At 36.5% G+C, this 22,367-nt stretch overlaps 1 protein-coding gene across 4 annotated transcripts in view; it reads right to left on the bottom strand.

Annotated features, from left to right (window-relative positions):
* Nucleotides 1-888: 888 nt before the first annotated feature.
* LOC125708416 (inactive N-acetylated-alpha-linked acidic dipeptidase-like protein 2) overlaps nt 889-22,367 on the bottom strand; it is a 210,567-nt gene continuing 189,088 nt past the window's right edge. For all 4 annotated transcript variants that reach the window (XM_048975923.1, XM_048975924.1, XM_048975925.1 and 1 more), the window contains 3 exons: nt 14,849-14,942; nt 10,829-11,027; nt 889-4,255 (listed from right to left, as the gene is read on the bottom strand). In XM_048975923.1, coding sequence (XP_048831880.1) covers nt 4,069-4,255; nt 10,829-11,027; nt 14,849-14,942 — 480 coding nt within the window. In that variant the 3' untranslated portion in view covers nt 889-4,068. The remainder of the gene's footprint in view (nt 4,256-10,828; nt 11,028-14,848; nt 14,943-22,367) is intronic.

Raw genomic sequence — 22,367 nt, forward strand, 5'->3', positions numbered from 1 at the left:
AGCTGAACGCTAATGTCAATACAGTACAGATCAGGTACAAGTTGTTTTCTAAATGGGTATCTTCATGGATATTTATTTTGATTTACTTTTAAGTAAATTTTAGTTTTTTATTATCATGTTGCAACAGCACATATTGATAAATACTTTTTATACAAGACAGTCATATTTTAAGTAAACCACTGTTTAATAAACAAAAAAATATATATATATTTAGTTTATTTTACCCCCGCTGTACCGAAAATGTACTAAACCATGACTTAAAATCTGAGGTACATACTGAACCATGATTCTTGTGTACCATTACACCCCTAGTAGATACTGTACTACATGAGAGGCAGAGCTGGTCAAAGCCCATGTGGAGCATCACTGTGATCTGCCAATGAAGCAGTTAGTAAATGCGATCCTTCTTTTAATGGATTCATAAAGGAATTCATACTGTAAAAAGAATTTATATGGATCAGCCTTGAATAATCTGTAAAAACCATGGTGACTAATCCTGGCAGAAAGCTCAGGCAAACCATGAAAATGTTTCTTTGTACCAGGTACAGATGAGAAGGTCTAAATCCCTTTACTCCCAAGTAAAGGCGATGGAAAGGAAATGCGACCCAAATACACAAAATCTTGAACCCTGTTTGTGGCTGTTAGCTCTGATTCAATAAGGGCCTCGCTCAAGGACCCACAGACGTGCTGCGGCTGGGATTGAACTGGCAACCTTGTGAGTAAACTTCAAGTACATCAATTGATTTTCATTGACATTTTTTTATTTCCAAAGAAAAGCTAAGTAACACTAACCAACATTTTAATGTAGCAATATCATCTTCTTATTATACATATATTGCCTGACCATTTGGCATTTCATTAAAAACACCGTAAACACACCCAGTCAAATGCCTAGCAAAACTGCATTTATTGCTTGATGAAAGGTATAGAATCTCATGTACCAAATAAAATAACTACTACATATACACTAATCGCAGGAGCTTATCTGAATTTTAAACTTACGTGTAAGAAGTGCAGGACAGAAGGTGACATGAAAAAATCACAAAGCTCAACAATCATAATGTAACCAACACGCAGTTAGAAGGGCATAACATACTTCAGCACTGCTTGCATTGCACATTTCTAAATATTTTTAACATTTTGACAATGAACTGAATAGTTGAATTTATATACTACAATGCACAATGTACAAAAATAGCTCCAGTTGCAATGTGTTAGCGACATGCATGCCTGTATGTGACATCTCTATCATCTTAAATCATAATTGAAATATCACACATCCAAATGAAAAGTAAATTGACCCTGCATGCAAAAATGTGATGCTCACCGCCTGAGCATCTCAATGAATAATGAAAATACTAAACACAAACAAAAATTATATTCTTGCAAAAAGGAATATGACATAATATTTACACATATTAAGGGCACTACAGTCATTCTGTTTGATCACTAATGCATAAGGAAAGCACTTTGATATGCCGTTACGCAAAACACAGCAAATCGTCTCACTATAATTTAAAGTTTGCCCAGAGATGAATTTTCTCAAATAAGTGCATTGTAACGTTCCACTGAAGTTCGTTTAGAATAGACACAGTAAACAGTAAAATCGGTACAAGAAGTTTGGCCCCGACAATAACTGCAGGGTACATAAATGTTATTAAATAGCTGCTGGTGTTCAGAATGTTTAATGATACGTATATTAACAATCATTTATTTGATCATATGCTATATATTACACAAATTCACACCAAACATTTCCACAAATCAAATATCCAAGACTAGACCCACACATCTGGACAATCTTTAATTACATTCAATTGGAAACAATGAGTTTACAATTTGTAAATGTGATTTTTAAATCATTTTTATGCTCAGGTTTGGACTCTTTAGGTAATAATTTTGTTCTTCATAAACCAATCACTGTAAAAATCATATATTTAAAAAAAATATATATCAAAAAGTGATTATTTACCAAATTCTATGCAACAACATAACTTATAAATACTTTACAATATAAATAAATTATTTACACTATCGTGTTCAAATAACATAAATCAGCTTGACTGTGTGATCCAGTTAAAGAAAAATAATGACATGTCGAATGATTTGCAAAATTAAGACAATTCACAGTTGAATTTAATTAATTTAAATTTTTAATTAGACTAATGTATTTTATATTATGGATTTCAGCACTGCATTGTGATTGCATAAATATGCAATAATCTAGTGTTTTAAAAAAAGGAACACAGAAACTGACCATGATGCATTAGTAAGTTTTAACCATTAAATGTGTATCGAATCCAATGTCATTTATGTGCCTTACTGAAAATGTTGTTTAAAATACTGATTATATTTGCACAACTGGAAATTTAGAAATCTGTTAATAAAGTAAACCAAAAATCCAAAAAACTCTGCTTTTTGGTAATATCAATAAAATGCACTGACTACATATGATCAAATAACTAATAACAATCCAAGATTTTTAAAGCAGTTTTGTTTTAATTAAAGGCACATTCATAATTTAAAGCTTAGTATGGTTTCCCTGAACGTAGTCTTTTAGTGGCCTCTTATAGTACTTTTGAAAAGCTCAAGTCAAGTAAAACCTTTTTCTTCCTTGTTACTTTCAGTATCACTTGTAAAATTCCAACAAGTCTTCACACCAGAACAACCTAAGCAACTGAATTATACATGTTTTCTGACACAAATGTTAAATATTAAAATGTAAAACAGATATGCAACACAAGTGTCATGATTCATTTCAAAACTTCTACCTTAATCCGAACATTTGCAGACTCCAGTTCTCCATCACATAACTCCTTTATAGCTATGTGCAATTTAACATATGGAAACTTAACATGCCTTTTAACAGGTACATATGGAAGTATTGCTTTATGAAGGGCATACTATAGGTAATATCTATAAAATGATAGGATAGTAGGCAAAGCAAAATACCGGCAAGCTCAAGAAATGCTATGTCTGTTATATATTAAACAGCATGCAAGAGGGAGGAGTTATGTACAGCACGGGCGGAGCGATCTCAAGGCCTGTGCTTCTTTTCTTTATCTCCTTAGGTCAGTTTTCAGTCCAGTGGGTGAGGCGTAAATCAGCATGCACACATATCGTTTCAAACATCCCGTTAACCTGTGACGTTACCTGTATTTACGCCACCAACATATGTCACCCTGCTTGTTGTAAAACATCACAACATCACAGATGTGATAGTAAGGCACACTAAGACCTGGCGTATGTGCTTCCAGAAAATGCCGGGATTTAAAAGATTATTGTACGTTGCGTTTATTTTGTTATTAGTAGTTAGAAATACAAACCAGAGTTGGCCTACCAGTGCATATTCATTCACGTTGTTTTTAATATATATATATATATATATATATATATATATATATATATATATATATATATATATATATATATATATATATAAAATGAATGTGTTTAAACACATCCTAAAGAACACAGCATGTCAGAGGAATATTTTTTTTCCTCCAAATTTTAAACTGTCACAAGATTCGTCTGAGCTCTGGAAAATGCTCTGACAACTGATATGTTGTAATGCTCTATAGATTGCATTCAGAGGTGGTAAATGCCAATCTGTTACATCTTCCAAGGCTTCTGTCAAGTAGATTTACTTAGCTGGTGCAATCTATATGTTTCTGTGGGTCCTCAGATCTCCTTCCTGTAGGATGATTTTTTTATTTATTTTTTTTTGTTTTTTGCTGCAGCCTTTGGGCTATCAAGTGCAATTGTTTTGGCATTGCTTCTATTACTCTAGTAAGGAAAATGCATTTGCAAATGCAGAGCAGTCAGTGATTTCGGTGAAAAGAATATGAAGAATCTATCAATTAACAACTGGTCATAAGCCCTGAATGTTTCAGATACAAATACATTCACTCATAACAGGAAATACTACTTTCTTCAAGCTTCATTGTCCACACTGACCTGCTCTACACTATATAAATCAACGTCGAAAGGGCTGCGGTTTAGAACAAGTCTGTCAGTCTTCACAGAGAACCGACATACTTCAGAACGTGAGCTTGGGCTTGGGATATGTCAGCTTGTCCGATTGGGGTCATTCTCAAAGAGGTCAAGCCCACTTCTGATCAGCGTCTCAGCAGAGTTGATGGCATTTAAAATCAGGGACAGGGACTGATTAAGCTTGCTGGGACTTTGCATGTCATCGGCGTTCTTCAGGATGGAGAACTGCACGGCTCGTGCATCCAGTCCATACAGTATGTTCCTAGATGACAGCAGAGCAATGGAAAAAATACAAGCCTATCATCATATTACACTTGGACACATATAACCATAAAAAAGTTTTTATTAAAAAGAACAAATTGTGCTTCTATTACAAAGTACAATGTAACAGCTGGCCAATAATGTAATAAGTTATTACATTATTGTCAAAAATTATTACATTATTGGATCAGAGAACTTATCAAATTATTGGCCAGTTATTACATTATTGACTTTTTTACATTAAGAATGTATTGCATTATTGGCAGTTATTTCTTATTAATAGTTATTACACTACTGGCTGCTACACCATGTTATGTAAAAATGATTTTTATTAGCATTTATATATTTACCATTATATATAATGACAATTGGGAGTTGTAGCCCATTATCTACAGTACATATACTCACACACATATACCTAGACAGACACACACAAAAAGAGGGAGTGCCGAGAGATTAAATTCAGATTAAGTGATCTATGGTAGAACACTTGGGTTGGACTATTTGACTAAACAAATTTTTAAAATTTGATTCCTGATGCAATCACCTTCTAAAAATAAGAGGATTTTCTCTCAGTGCAAACATGCATCGTTAATTGATATTTTTGAAAATCGGCTGCAAGGGGAAAAGTGGGGGACAAATGAGGCAATTACTCATTCGTAATCAGCCTTGCTTAGGTTTAGAAGCAGCTATGTCCTTCAGAGTGCAGATTGACATTAAGATACCATATTTAATTTATAGCCTGTATTTTGTTCACATTAAATGCCTCTAACTTTCAGGTCTTTATAATAAACAACTATAAAAATTGGTTAGGAAGGTACCTAATCAGTTCAAGCAACTCTGGGTGAATATTACATTAAACATTAAACACAGTTCAGCTGTTGCTCTTTTTTCACTGAGAGGAGGATTTCGGTCTCTATTTTGATATGTTTGAACTTATAACCATCTGACTAGGCTGAATGAATTCGGTGTACAGGGGATCAACCAAGCCATTTAGCCTCTCTGAAGTCTGCATGTGTTAAATAATGTCATACAATATTCTGCTGAAGACTAGTGGAACTGACTGTCCTGGTTAAATGCACGTTTGTGCCGTAACAACATCCTTAACAGCAACAGATATGAATGTGGTTGAATTCTCTGTCAATCACTTACTATATTCAAGTCCATCACATTCAGAAGAGCTGGCAATTGTTTAGTCTAATATAAAAGGTGATTTAGTAACTGTACTGTAACTCTCCAGTGCATCAGTGCTACATTTCATTTTTACAAGTGGGAAAGAATTGACTATCAAAGTCGGAGACAATGAAATGGCTTATTACGCAGGACATGGTTGAGTGGTAAGGATTTCATAAATATAGTTGCACATTTAAACAACATGATTTTAACATTGCAGGTACAATTTAGCACGCCTAGATGTCCTTTAGTGAAATGAAAATACAGAACTCTCAAAAATTCTCTCAAGTTGCGTTACAGTATCTGCAGTAAGGATTGGCAGTTGTGTTTCTGAAGTACCACGGTTCTGCAGATCTTCAAGGTCTCTCTGCTTCAGGGCTGAGCAATCTGTCAAGGGTCGCAAGGTGTGCTACTTTCATTTAATCTCAGACTCAATGATGTGACTGAAATCATTACCTGGACTATAAGTCACCTCGCCCAGTGTAAATCAATCACTAATTGAAAAGTAACCTGAACAGAAGCTAAAGTTTATTTCTAATTCAATTTTTAATGACGTGTATAAATGCTTGATGTATTGGACCTCAATAATTGGGCAAAGCCTGATTCTACATACACACACACACACACACACACATACAATATTACATATTCTTAATGCATCAAACATTCAGTGTACTGTGTTGCAGTATTTTTTAACTACAAAACTCATATTTACTTTACATTTGCTTTACATTTGAACCTCGATAGAAGGGACATGGTATCTAAATTGCTTACGCCAAAGCTGTCATATCAAAATTCATCAAATATTTAGGAAAAAATGGTTGAATTTATGTGTGACAAAATCAATATATATTTCAATACCATTTACCATAAGTAATGAACCAGTTAACTCATTAATACTGTGAGATGTTTTACTGAAATAATTCAGCATCACAAGCTTGCTGAAGTGTACTTGCTTAAAGGTTGCTCAAACTCAGCACCACCTTCTAACTTTAAGGTTACCAGTCCATTTCCTCATCCACTTTGCTACCTGCTACTCCATTTTCTTCAGGGTCCCAATCAAATCAAAATTCAACACATTTTATGTCTGTGAGAGCCATGTGCAAATTAAAATTTTACATACATCCAGCAGGTTCTAAATAAGCATTTCCATACTTTAACATGAAAAGGTCAGGACTGCCAGTTGTAAATTCTCACATACAGCTCCTCATTCAAAGAGATATAGCAAGATCTGATATTACATACAAGAAATGGCCAGACCTTGAAGATCTGCATGAAGAACCAAGATGCAACCCAGGGGCGTCAGCATTTTGAATGCGGGGGGGACACACTGGCATAAAACTAATATTTTATCTTAAATGTGGGGGGGTCCAAATGAATAATTATGAAATGTGAGGGGGACACGTCCCCCTCAGATTTAATGGCAGCGACACCCATGATGCAACCAAATTTAGGTGTTTATATTTTTAAGGGCTTTGTATTATTTTTGACTGTTTGTTCCATATTTTCATACATTTGCTTAATTTATATGTAGCCTTTTTTTGAATGTTGAAGCCAGTGAAGGCTGTCTCAGTGCATGTTGATTATAATCGCTTGCTTATCATTCACAAAGCTTCGTTATTTCCATCAGAAGCATTGAAACATAACGAGTTTTACATCTCCTAAGAGGAAAGCCCGCATGTTTCCAAGCAAAACGTGAGTCAACATGACATTTCTGATAAGGATAAAATGCCACAGATGCAAATTACTCTGATCAAACGTTTGCATGTGAATGTCACGATAATCAGCATGCCCTTTCAGCCGGAGTCATTCACACTGACAGTTGTAATAAAATCACAACAAGATCGCTCGTATGGTCACAGAGAGATTGCACTTAACTCTTTAAAAAAGTTTAAGGTCTCCAAACTGAAGGCAAGATTTGTCTGTCCATGTGGACCGTTTTAAATTAAATTATTATTGGAGTTGAAAATATTGCTGTCATTCATATTATTTCAGTCATTCAAACATTTTTTTATTATTTTGACATTTGATATCATTATATAGTAAATCGTGGTTTGCGTTTCCTTTACCGAATATTTATTGAATATTTACTACATAGGCAAATATGTTAATACTGGTTCACATAAATAATTGCTATTGCGCGTGATGTGTGTATGGGATTTAACTAACTGCATCGACAACCCATAATCCAGTCTCAAGCAATCTGGAAAAATGACAGTTTTCAGCTGCCTTCAGGGACAACTCCAGGACCACAGTCAGCTCCCCAATTAGCACTTAGTGCCAAGACATGTCTGAATCTGCTCAAGGCACAATTCCATTCCTATAGGTTATGTCAGACTGGATTACCTGTTACCTGTGTGTAAAATCCTTATGTGAGCACTCTTAATGTTATATAGCCTTATCTGATATATAACAATCACCAGCTTAGTCCATCAGACCCTGGTTGAGCCCAATGACTTTTCTGGCAGGTTGTTAATGTCAGGTTAGCTGAAATGTAACATCTTTTTGATATTTTGGATCATGTTAATACTGAAAACCAAGAGTTAAAAAAAAAAACAATGCTATTCATTCTTGAATGTTTCCAGGTTGTGATGTCCTCCATAAAAGGTACGTTATACAGAAATTAATACCGTATTTTGCTAGGTGGAGAAGACTGACTATATATTCACATATTTTTATGGCAGTATGTGCTATAATTAACTGATATTAATATATATTATAGGGCTGTCACAATCATGAAATTTTAGTTGACGATTAATTGTCATACAAATAATTGCTATTGCCCGGGTTCGAGTCTCCGCCTGGGTCACATGTGTGCGGAGTTTGCATGTTCTCCCCGTGTCGTCGTGGGGTTTCCTCCGGGTACTCCGGTTTCCCCCCACAGTCCAAAAACATGCTGAGGCTAATTGGAGTTGCTGAATTGCCCGTAGGTGTGCATGTGTGAGTGAATGGTGTGTGAGTGTGCCCTGCGATGGGCTGGCCCCCCATCCTGGGTTGTTCCCTGCCTCGTGCCCATTGATTCCGGGATAGGCTCCGGACCCCCCGCGACCCAATAGGATAAGCGGTTTGGAAAATGGATGGATGGATGGATAATTGCTATTGATGATTTAAATGTCTTTTTTTGTTCATCATCAATCTGGAGTTAAGCCTAATCATAGGCTAATCAAACAAAAATTGTAGAGGCCTGATATGACATTAACAAATAAGAAGTTAAAAGCCTCGAGATAAATAGTTAGTGTTGACTTTTCCCGATCTATAGGCTACCGTCTGCTCGAATTTACCTCACACGTCTGCACTGCTCAATCTGCTCATCCTGCCATTTTACTTCAAATGATATCGCCAACATTTACAGCAAACTAAGCCAGATAACTTATTGGAATTAAGGTAGTCTGGGTAAATATAAGAGAACGAAGATAAAATCCATTGAAACTGGGGTACATCTGATAAGTTATCGGGTTAAGTAAGTAATCCGGCTCTGTGGAACATTATACAGATCTCCGGTGTTAATGATTCCGTTGACTTAAAAAATAATCCACTTTCTTTGCTTCTCATTTTACTTATTCACTCCAGCCATCTATTTCCAGCTTTTGGATCAGCACTATTACCTAAATATGCCACATCTGAAATGTCAGTTTCATATTTCCATCAGTAGAGATTGCTGCTATCCAGTGACATGGTACTTTGGTATACTTACAGCTCTGGTTCACTCTAAACTGAAATATTTTGTTTGTTTCAGCCATATTTATATACAGGGATACACATAACTGGCATGTAAGTATGTATTAGCCATAAATGCAAATGAGTATTTATTTCATGTGAATTTACGCCATTATGACAAGAATGAAAAGTCGAAATTTCTTGTCACAACAGCGAAATAAATACATCAAAAAAAAAATACATTTGCGCTGCACCAACAACTTTCCAAAAATTTCCACTTTTATCGCTTTACAGAAATTGTGTACTTCCGTGCCAGTTATGTGTAAAACAGTGGAATCAAATAAATGGACAAAATCACGTACGTTTCTCTAGTCCTTTGTCCTACTGGCATAATGTACTAACTTTGCTGCAGCAAAATAGTGACAGCTGTCAGGGACATATACAGTCATCCCACCGCAACGAGACTCATAAACACGCACTCAGACACAAGTGCCTGTGCCACACAGAACTTTCATTAAGCAGAGAACACAAAGTGTCCAAAATCGAAATGTCTAATAGCTATTTGTAGGGCTACAACAATGATTCCTAGTCTTAGAGGAATGTCTTATGGGGAGAGGTTAGCTGAGCTGAATCTGTTTAGCCTAGAGCAAAGGAGACTAAGGGGGGACATGATCCAGGAATATAAGACTCTAACAGGTCTGGATGCTGTTCAGCCAAATGGCTACTTCAATATTAGTTAAAATACTAGAACTCGTGGTTGTAAGTGGAAATTAGCGGGAGAACATTTTAAAATGAATTTAAGGAAGCACTTCTTTACACAGCATGTAGTTAAAGTATGGAATAGTCTTCCTGTTAGTGTAGCGCAAGCTAAAACCCTGGGTTCCTTTAAATCAGAGCTAGGTAAGATTTTAACAACTCTGAGCTATTAGTTAAGTTCTCCCCAAACAAGCTTTATAGGCCGAATGGCCTCCTCTCATTTGTAAACTTCTTATGTTCTAACTGATATTCTGGGCTAGTGGAGATCGGGTTTAGCTGGTGGGGATTGTTCACAAGCAGCCTGTAAAATGAACCTAAAATGTGAATAGAAATATTAACGGACTTAGGCTGGGTCATGAAAGCGTTGTGAAACGAAGTGGTACATATCGGGCACCATCATAAAATTCGTCGTAAAGTGTAATGCTGTGCATACGCAGATGTGAGAGGCAAAAATAGTGCAGGTGGTGTGCATTGGTTCAGAAGCGCAGGTCAAACAATACATATTAGTAAACGATGTGGAAATAGTGATAGAAATATGCTGGTTCTGTCCCATCCATTTTTATACGGGTGAATGGAGACGATTCTAAACCCAATTATATTACACCAGCTTTTAGAACTTTCCAAGATTCTATTAATCAATGGTGCTGTAAAAGCTAGTGGCATAGTGGAGGTACAATATTCTGATACATTCAATTCATCACTTGTTGTTAAATGTATAAAATTACAGGCAAGAGAGGCTAAAAAGCCACCACTTGTAATTATACAAATTAAGGATTGGTGTATATGATAGAACATTACCTAACTACATCATTAATTAGCATGTGTATTTTCAACTATGAAATGATTATCACCTGGCAGAAAAGAAAATGTGCCCAGTGCACAGAAAATAGACTGTGTTTTTCATATAACACTATAGAAGAGGCATACAATCAATGTTACATGTACATTTTAGAAGCATCTGCATGTCACGTGCATTTGCTACTCTTACCTATAAAATCCAGGAGGAGGATAAGCGATGGTGAAGCTCCTTTCGAGCTTCTGCAGTACGTCATTCAGCATACGCACATGGGAGGGATCTCGCTCCTTCGGATCATTTGCTGGACGCATCATTTCCGACTGGAAGAACGCGGAGCTTTCCCTCAGAGAAGCGGCTTTCGCCAGCAGCTCATCTGCGCCCATTTTGCCATCTGCGCATCCACAAAGAGAGAGGGGGCTGGCATTGTAACAAACACTGCTTATGATGCCGGCATCATCTAAAAAGAGGCCCACACCACGTTGTTTTGTCTTTCTTACATGCCAAATGTTTAACAGCTAACACAATAAAATTCCATTACCATGTCGCTTCATAAATGAGGCGCCGACTGATTCCTGTTTAAATACCAGAAGCAAACGTGAGTTAAGATCCTGAAGTACCTCAACCCAATGAAAGTGACTAATTGTTAATACACCACAGCATAATGTGTCCTCTGCATTTAACCCTTATATAACATAATAGTGGGTTGCTATATAATTTAGCACCTGGGGAGCAGTGCATGGGAAGGTAACTTGCTCAAGGTATCTCAGTGGCACCTTGGTGGTCAGGAATTCGAACCTTCATCAGCCTTCATTTACAATTCACTGGAACATCCAATCAGATTTGTGTGATAGGCATTGATTGGCATAAATAGCAGAGTGCACTGCATGCTTGATCATAGCATTAATTTATATCTATACTTGATATAAGTTTGCGACTGAGCTGGAATGGTTAAAAAAAAAATGTATCGTAGTGCAAAACAAGTTGAGAACCACTGGCATAGTATATTGTGTTAGTGCTATGTGAATCCATGCATTTTCTGGTGAAAATGGTGAATGTATAAAAAAATACATACATATTTGCAACATGGCAACAACCCACATAAAAGATGAATCTGCAAGTAAAATAATAATATTATCTGGTCTTTCAGTACGTGTTGCAATACTGTAGCCAATATCATAATCATTACTGAAGGTCCCTTCAGGCATGATGAGACAGCAGCCTTAACCTCACATTGTTACATATTCTCTATATTCTACCTATTGGTGTATGACCACTTGAGTCTGCAGAAATGGACTGGTTTTCAGTCCAGGGTTCATTCTAAGCTGTATGGGGCAAACTTTATATTATCACAACTCTAAGTTGGAAAAGCAGTGCTCGAAAACAAGTGGACTGCTGAATATTTGAGCACTGAAGCTCAGTGCATGAAAAGGATAGCAATAAAACAGATAAGATGAGGGAATTTCAAACCACACAGTTTATATTAAACTTCCTTCCATTTTTTTCTACTTCCACATTTAATTCCTAGCTGCCTAAAACACTGGCTGGATAAGCAGTGACTGAAAACAGAGAAACTGTTTGACAGGATTCTTAGTAACACCAAAGACTTAATTATCGTTAAGTTCCACAACGGTAAAACTCAGAACTCATTATACAGGACAACATGAAAAAAGCAATGTTCCCATACGCTAAAGAACTAGAAGAAATATTACAGAGGAATATGAAGACTCCTTAGCATGAAAAATAAATGATTTATTTTTTTGTGATTATTCTTCTTCAACAAATTAAAAAAAAAACAAATTCCACACTAAGGACAATGTTTTTGTACTGTATCGATCTATCATAATTACCAAAAGTGGTGGTGGTGGGCGAGGGGTTGTTCTTAAGCTTTAAATGTGTGGGAGAATAACAACAAAAACAGTCAATTGTTTTCTTGAGTTGTAAGACAGAAATACATGCAAATACAGGAAAAATGTGAAGGGACATATTGGCAACTCTTGCTGTATATTCACTAGTTTTGTCACTGCATTTCAAAAAAGTCCAATGTTATGATCTGTCTGTAAAAATCAGATTTCTATTCAAATTCAAAAATATCATAATAATACAACTAAATCTAGGCCTTAGTAGTCAACCTTTTACCTCCCTCATTTCTTTCTCAATACATTTAACTCTGATGATAAAATCATGCTGTATATAATTGAGTCTCCACACAGCTATACTGTCTTTCATTTCAAGGGAGAGAAAACCATAGACAGGTAATTATCCAAAGAATTACGATGAAAAGCAGATTGTACGTATTAATTATGTTGGAGAAACCATGACAATTGTGCCTGCCAGAATAGAGTAATAATTCCAATAAAAGACATACATCTTAGTAGTGTTTTCTCTTTATGGGCAATACTTACTGTATTTAATGCAGTAAAATGCATTTCTTTAATGAAGAGTGTCTTTTGCCATCTAGATTGAAAAGCCACATCATGGTATTTATACATTCATGACAGTGACGTTCACAAGCTAATGAATTATACCTATATGCATGCGTGCAACTGGTTTACAGGACAGACTTTACAGTAGTTAGCTCTAGCATACGTGAAATGGCTATTAATAATACCTACACCACAAACAAATGTGACCTGGATGCAGATTTCTACAATTTATTATTACACATGCCAGATGAGTAGCCTTTATAAAGACAAAAGATGTCGCTTTCAAATGAATATCCAACAATGAATCGTAAGTCTTCATTAGGAAATAGCACTGAAGTTTGTCATTCAGATCACATGAGAACCATACCATTATGATAGCGAAGCAAACAGCACACTTTGTTTCTATGAAGAAGGGCAACCTCACTGTGGGATTAGCTTTTGATCAATCATGTCGGATACACTTCTAGTTTTACCAGTGATCTACAAGATCAATTCCTGCAGATCTCACTGTGAAACCTGAAAGTACATTCGTCAGATTTTGTCAAGGTCATTTGCACCATACAGATTTGTGAATTCTGTGAAGACCTGTTTTGCATCACAAGGTGCAAAACAGACACCAATATGAACATCAAGATAGGTAGAATATTATCAATTGGACATTATCACCACTCATGCAAAATACTGGCATCACTGACTACATTACTGTCCTCTGTTCCATATCCAGTTATTCAATACAGAGTTGCTGGGAACCTAGAGTTTACATATTCGTGTATTGCAACTGAATTTTTTTTTTTTAAATGTAGTTAACAAATAGCTACTGTCGAAGTTATATACAGAAATCATTTAAAAATATGTCACAGCTGTGCCCATTATTAGCCTTTTGAAACGAAATTAATGTTTAAAGCCAGTCAATATGTCAGTAGAGAAGCTCAAGGGATGACCTGCTACACAGTCACCCTCTAAATGGGATGAAGGTCTCTAATAAATTTATTTTAAACCCCCGATAGGAAGAAGAAGAGAGACAAATATCTGGTCTGATATTTTAAATAACAAACATCAAAATCACTCATCAGCAGACTGCTGGCCATGAAGGGCCAATCAATATCTCCGCTCGAAAACATGATCTCTCGTCATCTCCTCAATTAATCTTGGATGGTGTACCTGTTAGTAAGCCTTTAGAACTACTTCTGTTTGGCTAAATAGTAATGCCATAGTAGGGAGCGAACACACTGGATGGGCCTGCAGTTTGAAATCTATGCAAATGCAACTCGTGATTTTTGAAATTATATTAAGCATAATGACCCCACTGCATTCGTTAGTTTCCCGAAATTGAAGGCATAGTGTATTTTACATTTCTCATTTCTTGGTAGTTTAGTCAAGGAGCAGAATAAGGATAAGTGGTTACAGAAGATAGATGGATGGATGGATGGATGGATGGATGGATGGATGGATGGATGGATGGAAGGAATTATTTGGGGAAAGAAGAAAAAACTTATAATTTAATACTATTAAAATCTATTCTAAAAAAAAATGGAATACACTGATTTTCAAAGCCAACCCTTAGTCTAGCAGTATTTTTCTTGTAAACATCTTCTGCTCATCAAACAATAAATGCACAGTACTTAACCTTTGTCGTGAATAATGATAAAGAATTCAACACATAATTTACTTCCACCATTAAATGCATATATAACTTCACATTGCTTGCTACTTATAATGATTTTCCCACCATATATTTAAATCTGGAAGATGGGCAGGGGGTCAAGAAAGAAAGAAAAGACCCTCTTACCATTAAGCTTGTTTTGAACATCCAAGGCGACATCCAAGGGATAAAATGGAAGCACGGGGTCAGACACTAAGTGCAGAATGGTTTCCCCAGTAGCCTGTATGGATCAAAAAAAGATCAGTCAGCTTCAACATTAACCTATACGATCTTAACTCATGCACCTGAAACTTTAATGGAATAGTATATACTGTATTTCAGCTAAATAATGACAGAAACATCCCAATCTAATCATGTCCAGAGTCATCAAACAGTTGAATTTTTGCCGTACTTTTGCTGTAATGTTTTGCTGTACCTCTCCTCCGATCCTTACATGAGTTTAAGGGTTTATCCTTGTACAGGGTATTCCTGCCTGAGAATCATTTCATAGCAGCTGTACATACTTCAGATGTACAGTAGCAGATGAGATGAGATGGCATTTTAAAGTACAAGGCGTTATTGACTTTGTTTTAGATTCCACTGACTTCTTCATAGACATTGGGGCTGTAAATTGATGACACCATGGCAGTGGGTCAGTGCTGTACATGATTAAGGTCAGGGTGCATATTCTGCCCACACATCACTGTTTAGATCAAGATGAGGTCAACCGAAGTACCAATCAGAAGGGTATCAATTGAAGTACCAAGTAAACTGCCCTACGATTTTCAGAGGTTTCATGACAGAATCACATTTTCACCCAATATTATTTTTATATACCTGTATAGAACTACAGTAGTCCCTCTAAGTATGTAGTTTCAGTAACTGCAATTTAAGTTTACCTCATCCCAAAAAAATATATATATTATGTGTAACAATATGATTTTTCATTGTTCATCCTTCATCCTTTGAGGGACATAAAAGGCATGTTTTACATTGTTGCACCATCACTTGACACATGATACACTGTAATATATATATATATATATATATATATATATATGTATTGGACAACTCTATGCTTCCAACTTTGTGTGAACAGTTTGATGAAGGCCCTTTGATATTCCAGCATGACTGTGCCCCAGTGCTTGACTGGTCCTCACCTCAACCCAAACGAACACCTTTGGGATGAACTAGTATGGATTGCAAACCAGGTCTTTACATCCAACATCAGGACCTGAACTCACAAATGCTCTTCTGGGTGAATGGGCAAAAATTCCCACAGACATACTGCTGTTATATCTGCAAAGGGGGGACCAACTCTACGCTGAAGCCTATGGATTTACAATGGGATACCATAAAAGTTCCTGTGGGTGTAATGGCCAGGTGTCCCAATACTTTTGTACATATAGTGTATTTTCTTCTCTTGAGAATTATCAAATTTAATGTTGATAATGTGCTAATGTGCATAACTTTTCATCAAATTTCCATATGTAAGGACACAAAAATCACGTTATACATTGGTTCCGCAGATGGTTCGCTTATTATCTGTGATTTCAGCTATGCGTGGTAGGTCTTGGAATATATCACCTGCAGATATGGGGTACTACTGTATCTCACTATCTACCAAACTCTATTTAAATAGAAACTAAAATGACTGAGTATTACATTCTGTAAATCTGGTGTTTCCTATTACATTGTTTCTCTACTTCTCTCTGTAGCACACACACCCACATAGGAGGCCATCATCTGCGAAGGTCACCCCCGCACAAGTAGCTTATGCTGTACTACAGAAGTCGGCAACAAAAACAAAAACTTACACCATTGTCTCACACAGCATAGACGTCTGACTTCGGCCCCACAGGATTTGTAATGATATAACACTGCAGTATTCTTAAGTCAAGTTCAGCAATTGTGAAATCAGTCACAGGTGGAAAAGATTAGATCATTGATTTTGGCAGAGTGAGTAAGTGTGCTGCGGAAATATACATCACGCCTGTATAATTCACCAAGACAGAAAAGGCCACAGAACCCTTATTTATAAGCCTATTTTAGGGTTTACTCTTCACTGGAAAGATGGCAAGAATGTGCTGTGAAGCAGATATAAACATAAAATACAAGCTCAAGTCATTATTATATTTATTTTTATTTATAAGAAGTAGACATACTTGAAAAGGAGTCTGAATTTGTTTAAACTGTATTAGTAAAGATAAATAAGGAAATAAAAAAATGGAATATTACATTATATTTTAATTGTTTTCATACTAATAAACAATCTTAATAATGTGAAAACATGTTTATCTTAAACAAAATTAATTCAGAAGATTTATTTAATCATTAAAGTGTATCTAAAAATGTTCATATCATCGATAAATCGTATATATAAATAATTAATGGTGTAGATATCTAAAAATGTTTTCAAGGCTACTTCAAGTGTCATTAAATGAAATGTCCTTAAGTTCCTCTGAGATATAAAAAAGTAACTGGTAACATCCATTAGTGCATGCAGCTTCTAACCACTTATCCGAGAAAGGGTCACATAGGGCGAAAATCTGATGCCCTGCAGGACAGGGCACAAGTACACCCTGGATGGAATGCCAACCTAGTGCAGGGCATACATACACTAGAGGCAGTTAGTGGTACCAATTAGTTTAACTGCATGTCTTTCAATGGCATGAGAAAACTGGTTTAGCCAGATCACCTTCAGGCAATTGTGGATTAGCTAGAAACCTACGTAACAGAGAGAACATGCAGACACCACAGCTACACATAGCAAGGAGCAGAATCCAAGCTCCCAACCCTGTAGATGTGAGACAACGATGCTGCCACACATTCTAACAAAGAGCTTATACAAGCATTTTATTTCTGCATTGAGAAATATTCACTAATGTTTGTTGTTCAGATATTAACGATATTCAGATTAACGTGTTTTGACCTCCTAATCCATGTCAGAAGGGACACTGTGCGCTACTTCAGGTTTTACAAACTACAGTGGTACCTCGGTATACGTCTGCTTTGGAGTAAGTCCAACTTGGTACACAGTACATCCTGTTTGGACTTTGTATGGAATACGACTCACATGCTAGAACTTGAGTAATGAGTCACGACACCACGCCCTACCCTTGTTTACCTCCCTCGAGACAAAGCCATGACTGCCCACGAGCGTCAGTACACCAGTTGCTACCATTCAGAGTACAACCCGCGCTATAACTCTCTTTTCATTTATTTAATCTAATTGCTTTTCTATTTATGTATTATAGTATTAAGCAGTGTTTAAATTATTTTATACAACCCCAACTGTCATGCCCCGCTCATCCGCTCCTTCCGTGTGCCACGGAATTTTTTTTCATGCAAACAGATTAATCATTTACCCTTTCTTTCTTATGGGAAAAATGTGTTCGGTGTATGTCCTGTTTAGTATAAGTCCAAGGATCTGGAATGGATTAAGGATAATATACCGAGCTACCACTCTACTTTAAAATTGAAAGGCTCCTGAACTTGGCTAAATTGTTTGGTTCACTTGTACTTTTACTGGTTAGTTTCCTTGATTGAAAAACTCATCCAGCTGTTTCACATTAACATTAGTGACACATGCATAGTTATACTATAGAAGACTGACCAATCAGCACACAGCAAGAACTCAGTGCTAAAGTGAAATCCGGGTCCTTTTAATTGAAATAGTTGAAATGGTGGTTTACAAACCCTGTCATAGCTCATAATGTCCCCCCTGACATGGATTAAGTGGTCACCCTAGATTTAAGTGATGAGATATTACGGTTTTTAATATGAATTAATTAAAAAGTGCTGATTTTCTACACTTAAAGTGAGCTTTTCCCCTTTACTATGCAGGATTAAACTTTATTTATTATTAGTTTGTATTTAAAACCATAATCGCTTTGTCCTCTCAAACTGCTTTAATTCCTCCGCCTGCGCCGAATGTCATAGCGTGTATTTGGGTGAGAGACTGTCAGCTCCTGTGCACTCCGGCCTTTTAAATCTCGGTCGCCTTCTTTCCCAGGACATGCTGGAGCATCATGGGAGTGTGCTGAGGATACACTTGTTAGAGGCCTGTAGAAGCAGCAGGGTAGAGGCATCTAGTATTTATTGACAGTAGAGGGCTCTGTTGGAGAAGCCCTCCAAGACATGGTGACAGAGGGGACATACTAATTCACAGCTGGCGGTCCCCTCCCAGCTACAGGGAGAAAAAGTCTCGCTCGACCATAGCACATTTTGTACAAATGAGATATTTCTTTTTCTGAATTGTTCCACTTAGATCTGTCATGGGGTTAGAATCAAAAGTATGGTCAGTAACAGAAAAACCATTTGTAGCCATGCTTGTAAGAATTATTTAAAAGGGATTTCGGACATCCTGTCGAATATATCTATAAAAAAAAAACTCTTTGAAGCTGTCTTACAAATAGTCTAGCAGGCATTGGGTAGGTTGGGATCTGCTTGATATTCATTGGCTTTTCTAAAATATATAGTTGACAACTGATCTGCAGATTATTGTAGCACGTCCACTTTCCTGAGAAAAATATCAGTAGGGCAGGCAAGAAAGATTGACTCAAGTTGATCCCCTTCAAGTGTTATGGGTAAGATGAAAGAACAGAATACTCCACAGCTGACTATATTTCTTATTGAGTTAAATCAAAAGATAACCCAAACCAGTAAATGGAAGTCTAAAGGCAGGGGATTCCATAGATTCCACAGATTCCTCATGTCTCTCAAATACAAAGAACGTAAAATATATAGGAGTTTTCAAGAGACGTGACAACGGTAAGATTTGCTAATGTGAAAAGGAAATTATTCCAATTATTGTAATTCAAGGAAAAATAATTTTTTAAAATATTAGGGCTCATTTATTATAATTATTATTATTATTATTATTATTATTATTATTATTATTAACATCCAGCAGTGCCATCTTGTTATCTCATTAGAATGTGAGGACATTTGAATCACAAAATGTGAAAATCTGCTAAATTCATTGTCCACCTTAAGGACAGTTTGGAAGGACTATTTTAATGTCTTCATAATAAAAACTGAAACTGATGTAAAAGGTAACCCTGAAATTTCCTAAATACAGCAAATTCCCATTGACCATGCAAAATTGCTTCTGGAAAACCTTATGCTGTGCTGTGAAATACCTCACATTGATTTGCTGCTAACCAGCTTCCCTGTCAACTTGTACAGAAACATTGTGTCTCCTCAATCACACACACTCCAATCTTCTATGCTTGCTGTATGGTATCTTTATGAGAGCCTCCTCTTCTAAATTTCATGTTCATTCTCCTTATACATTCTTCTCTCTGTAACTACCATTACTGGTGGAATGAGTTGGTACCTATCATTAGATCTGCATTAAGTCCTGGCAGAAACTCAAGACTCATTTTTTTTTCATTATACACTGATTTTCAAGTAAACTCACGCATTTTCTAAAGGACTGAGGTCCTCGCTCAGACTAAGCTATTGCAGGATACTTATCATCCCCGTTTTAATTTTGGCCTTGTTCCTATCTTGCCCTGTTCAGTCTGTAAACTCTCTGTTTGGCCAACAGGTGCCACTGGCCATCCTGTTTCCCCAATACTTCCCTGGTTTGTTCTGTTCCAAGTGTGTTCCTCTACTCCCTGGGTCATGGTGTGGATAAATAGGCTTAGTGGGTGGTTCTGACCTAACAAAGTCATATGTCGTAGGTTTCAGGTTGGCTGGAGACTATTTTATTGTGTTTGCACTCTTAGTATTTCATTATAAGAACATAAAAACACAAGAATTATACAAATGAGAGGAGGCCATTCGGCCCATCAAGCTCGCTTGGGGAGAACTTAACTAATAGCTCAGAGTTGTTAAAATCTTATCTAACTCTGATTTAAAGGAACCCAAGGATTCAGCTTGCACTACATTATCAGGAAGGCTATTCCATACTCTGACTACACGCTGCGTAAAGAAGTGCTTCCTTAAATCCAGCTTGAAATGTTCTCCCGCTAATTTCCACCTATGGCCACGAGTTCGTGTATTTGAACTAATGCTATATTATATATATATATATATATTATAGCCCTCATATGTTCCTCATTGCCTATAGTCTCTTGTGATGGTGGTTGACTTAGTACTAGACCGCACCTGTTCCTTGCTTAAGCCCTCGTTAGCTGTGTATTTTAGTTCCTGCCCTTCCCCTGTGCCTCAGTCAATCATCATATTTGCTACAGTTTAGATCTATATATTGTTTTGTATTTTGCTCGCTCCTTTGCTGTTTGTTCCAGTGCTATTCTGTATTTGTAAATGCTTCAAAAATGCCAGAAGCTCCTTTAAGGTTGCTGTTGATGGTTTAGCAGCTTCCTTGATGAACTCCTTTACTGTATATTCATCTATGCTGCATGGATGACCTAATCTAGGTCTTGGAGGTGCCATCTTTCTTCTTATTGACACAGATCTTCACTATGTTACATATAATACCTAAGGCTTCTGCAATCCAGGTTTGATATGTGCCATTAAAGAAGATGATCCCATAGATCTTTTGTTAGATCTTTGTTGCCTGTGGTTGTCTTTGCACATTGGCATATACTATTTTGGTCTCATAGAATCACCTCACTTGATCTCTGTTAAGGCAAAATAGGTTTATGCATGGTTTGAAATACAGTAAAATCCCATTATAACGGACTTCAAGGGACCTGGCAAAACAGTCTGTTATATCCAAAGTCCGTTACATCCAGAGTTGCTGTATGCCCAGAACACAACTACAAGACACCATTTACTCATGCCACACCCCAGGAGACAGACTTGTGGTATAGATTACTATATTGTACATATTGTAATCCATCTTTACCTGACCAGATGCGTGACTATTAATAAATATTAATACGTATCTGAGCTGGATATCACCGGCACGCCATGCGCCTTACAGGAGGAGTCTGCATGTCCATTATAGCCAAACAAAACTACAGCTAAAAGCGGCCCTGGGGACAAAATTGTTTGTCCGTTATAAGCAAAAGTCTGTTATATGAGAATTGGCTATATCTGATGCTTTTTCTGCATGTTCTTAAATGCGCACGGCTGGGAACAGTGGACCTCGTCCATTATAGACGATATTCCGATATAAGCCAGGCCACTATAATGGGATTTTACTGTATACTTGCCTGGAGGTGATTAAGCACCCTGCCCCCCATTATAGTCGGGCATCTACTCTCATTTAAGTAAGGTGATCGTCAGTCTAATTTATTGAAATATGTAACCTTATGTTTTCTTATAAATTTGTACGGTACCATGTCCAAATAAAAATGAACAATTGGTTTTAATGGGGTTTAGGTGGATATTTTATTCAGGTTTAATTTCATTTCATTGAATTCCGTTTTAAATCTCTAATATTTAAAAGCATCACATAAAATACACAACCATGCAATGTGAATATTTGGTATCTGTTAAAATGACTGATTCTAATATTATGATTTGGTTGCTTTAAATACCCTCATATACCTAAAATGACTTGGTAACAAGTCTCAAAACAGATACATCCTTAAGTGTGGGTTATTAAACTGAGAAATGGCCAAACCATTATTGTAAAATGTACCCATAATTATTTTTACTGGCCCAGCAACACAGATATAGAAATAAATAATAAATTCTTAGTAAAAAAAAAAATTAGGGAAAGGGGAGATTTTAACATAAATTAGTT

This window comes from Brienomyrus brachyistius, chromosome 15, assembly GCF_023856365.1.
Source record: "Brienomyrus brachyistius isolate T26 chromosome 15, BBRACH_0.4, whole genome shotgun sequence".
Classification (NCBI taxonomy): domain Eukaryota; kingdom Metazoa; phylum Chordata; class Actinopteri; order Osteoglossiformes; family Mormyridae; genus Brienomyrus; species Brienomyrus brachyistius.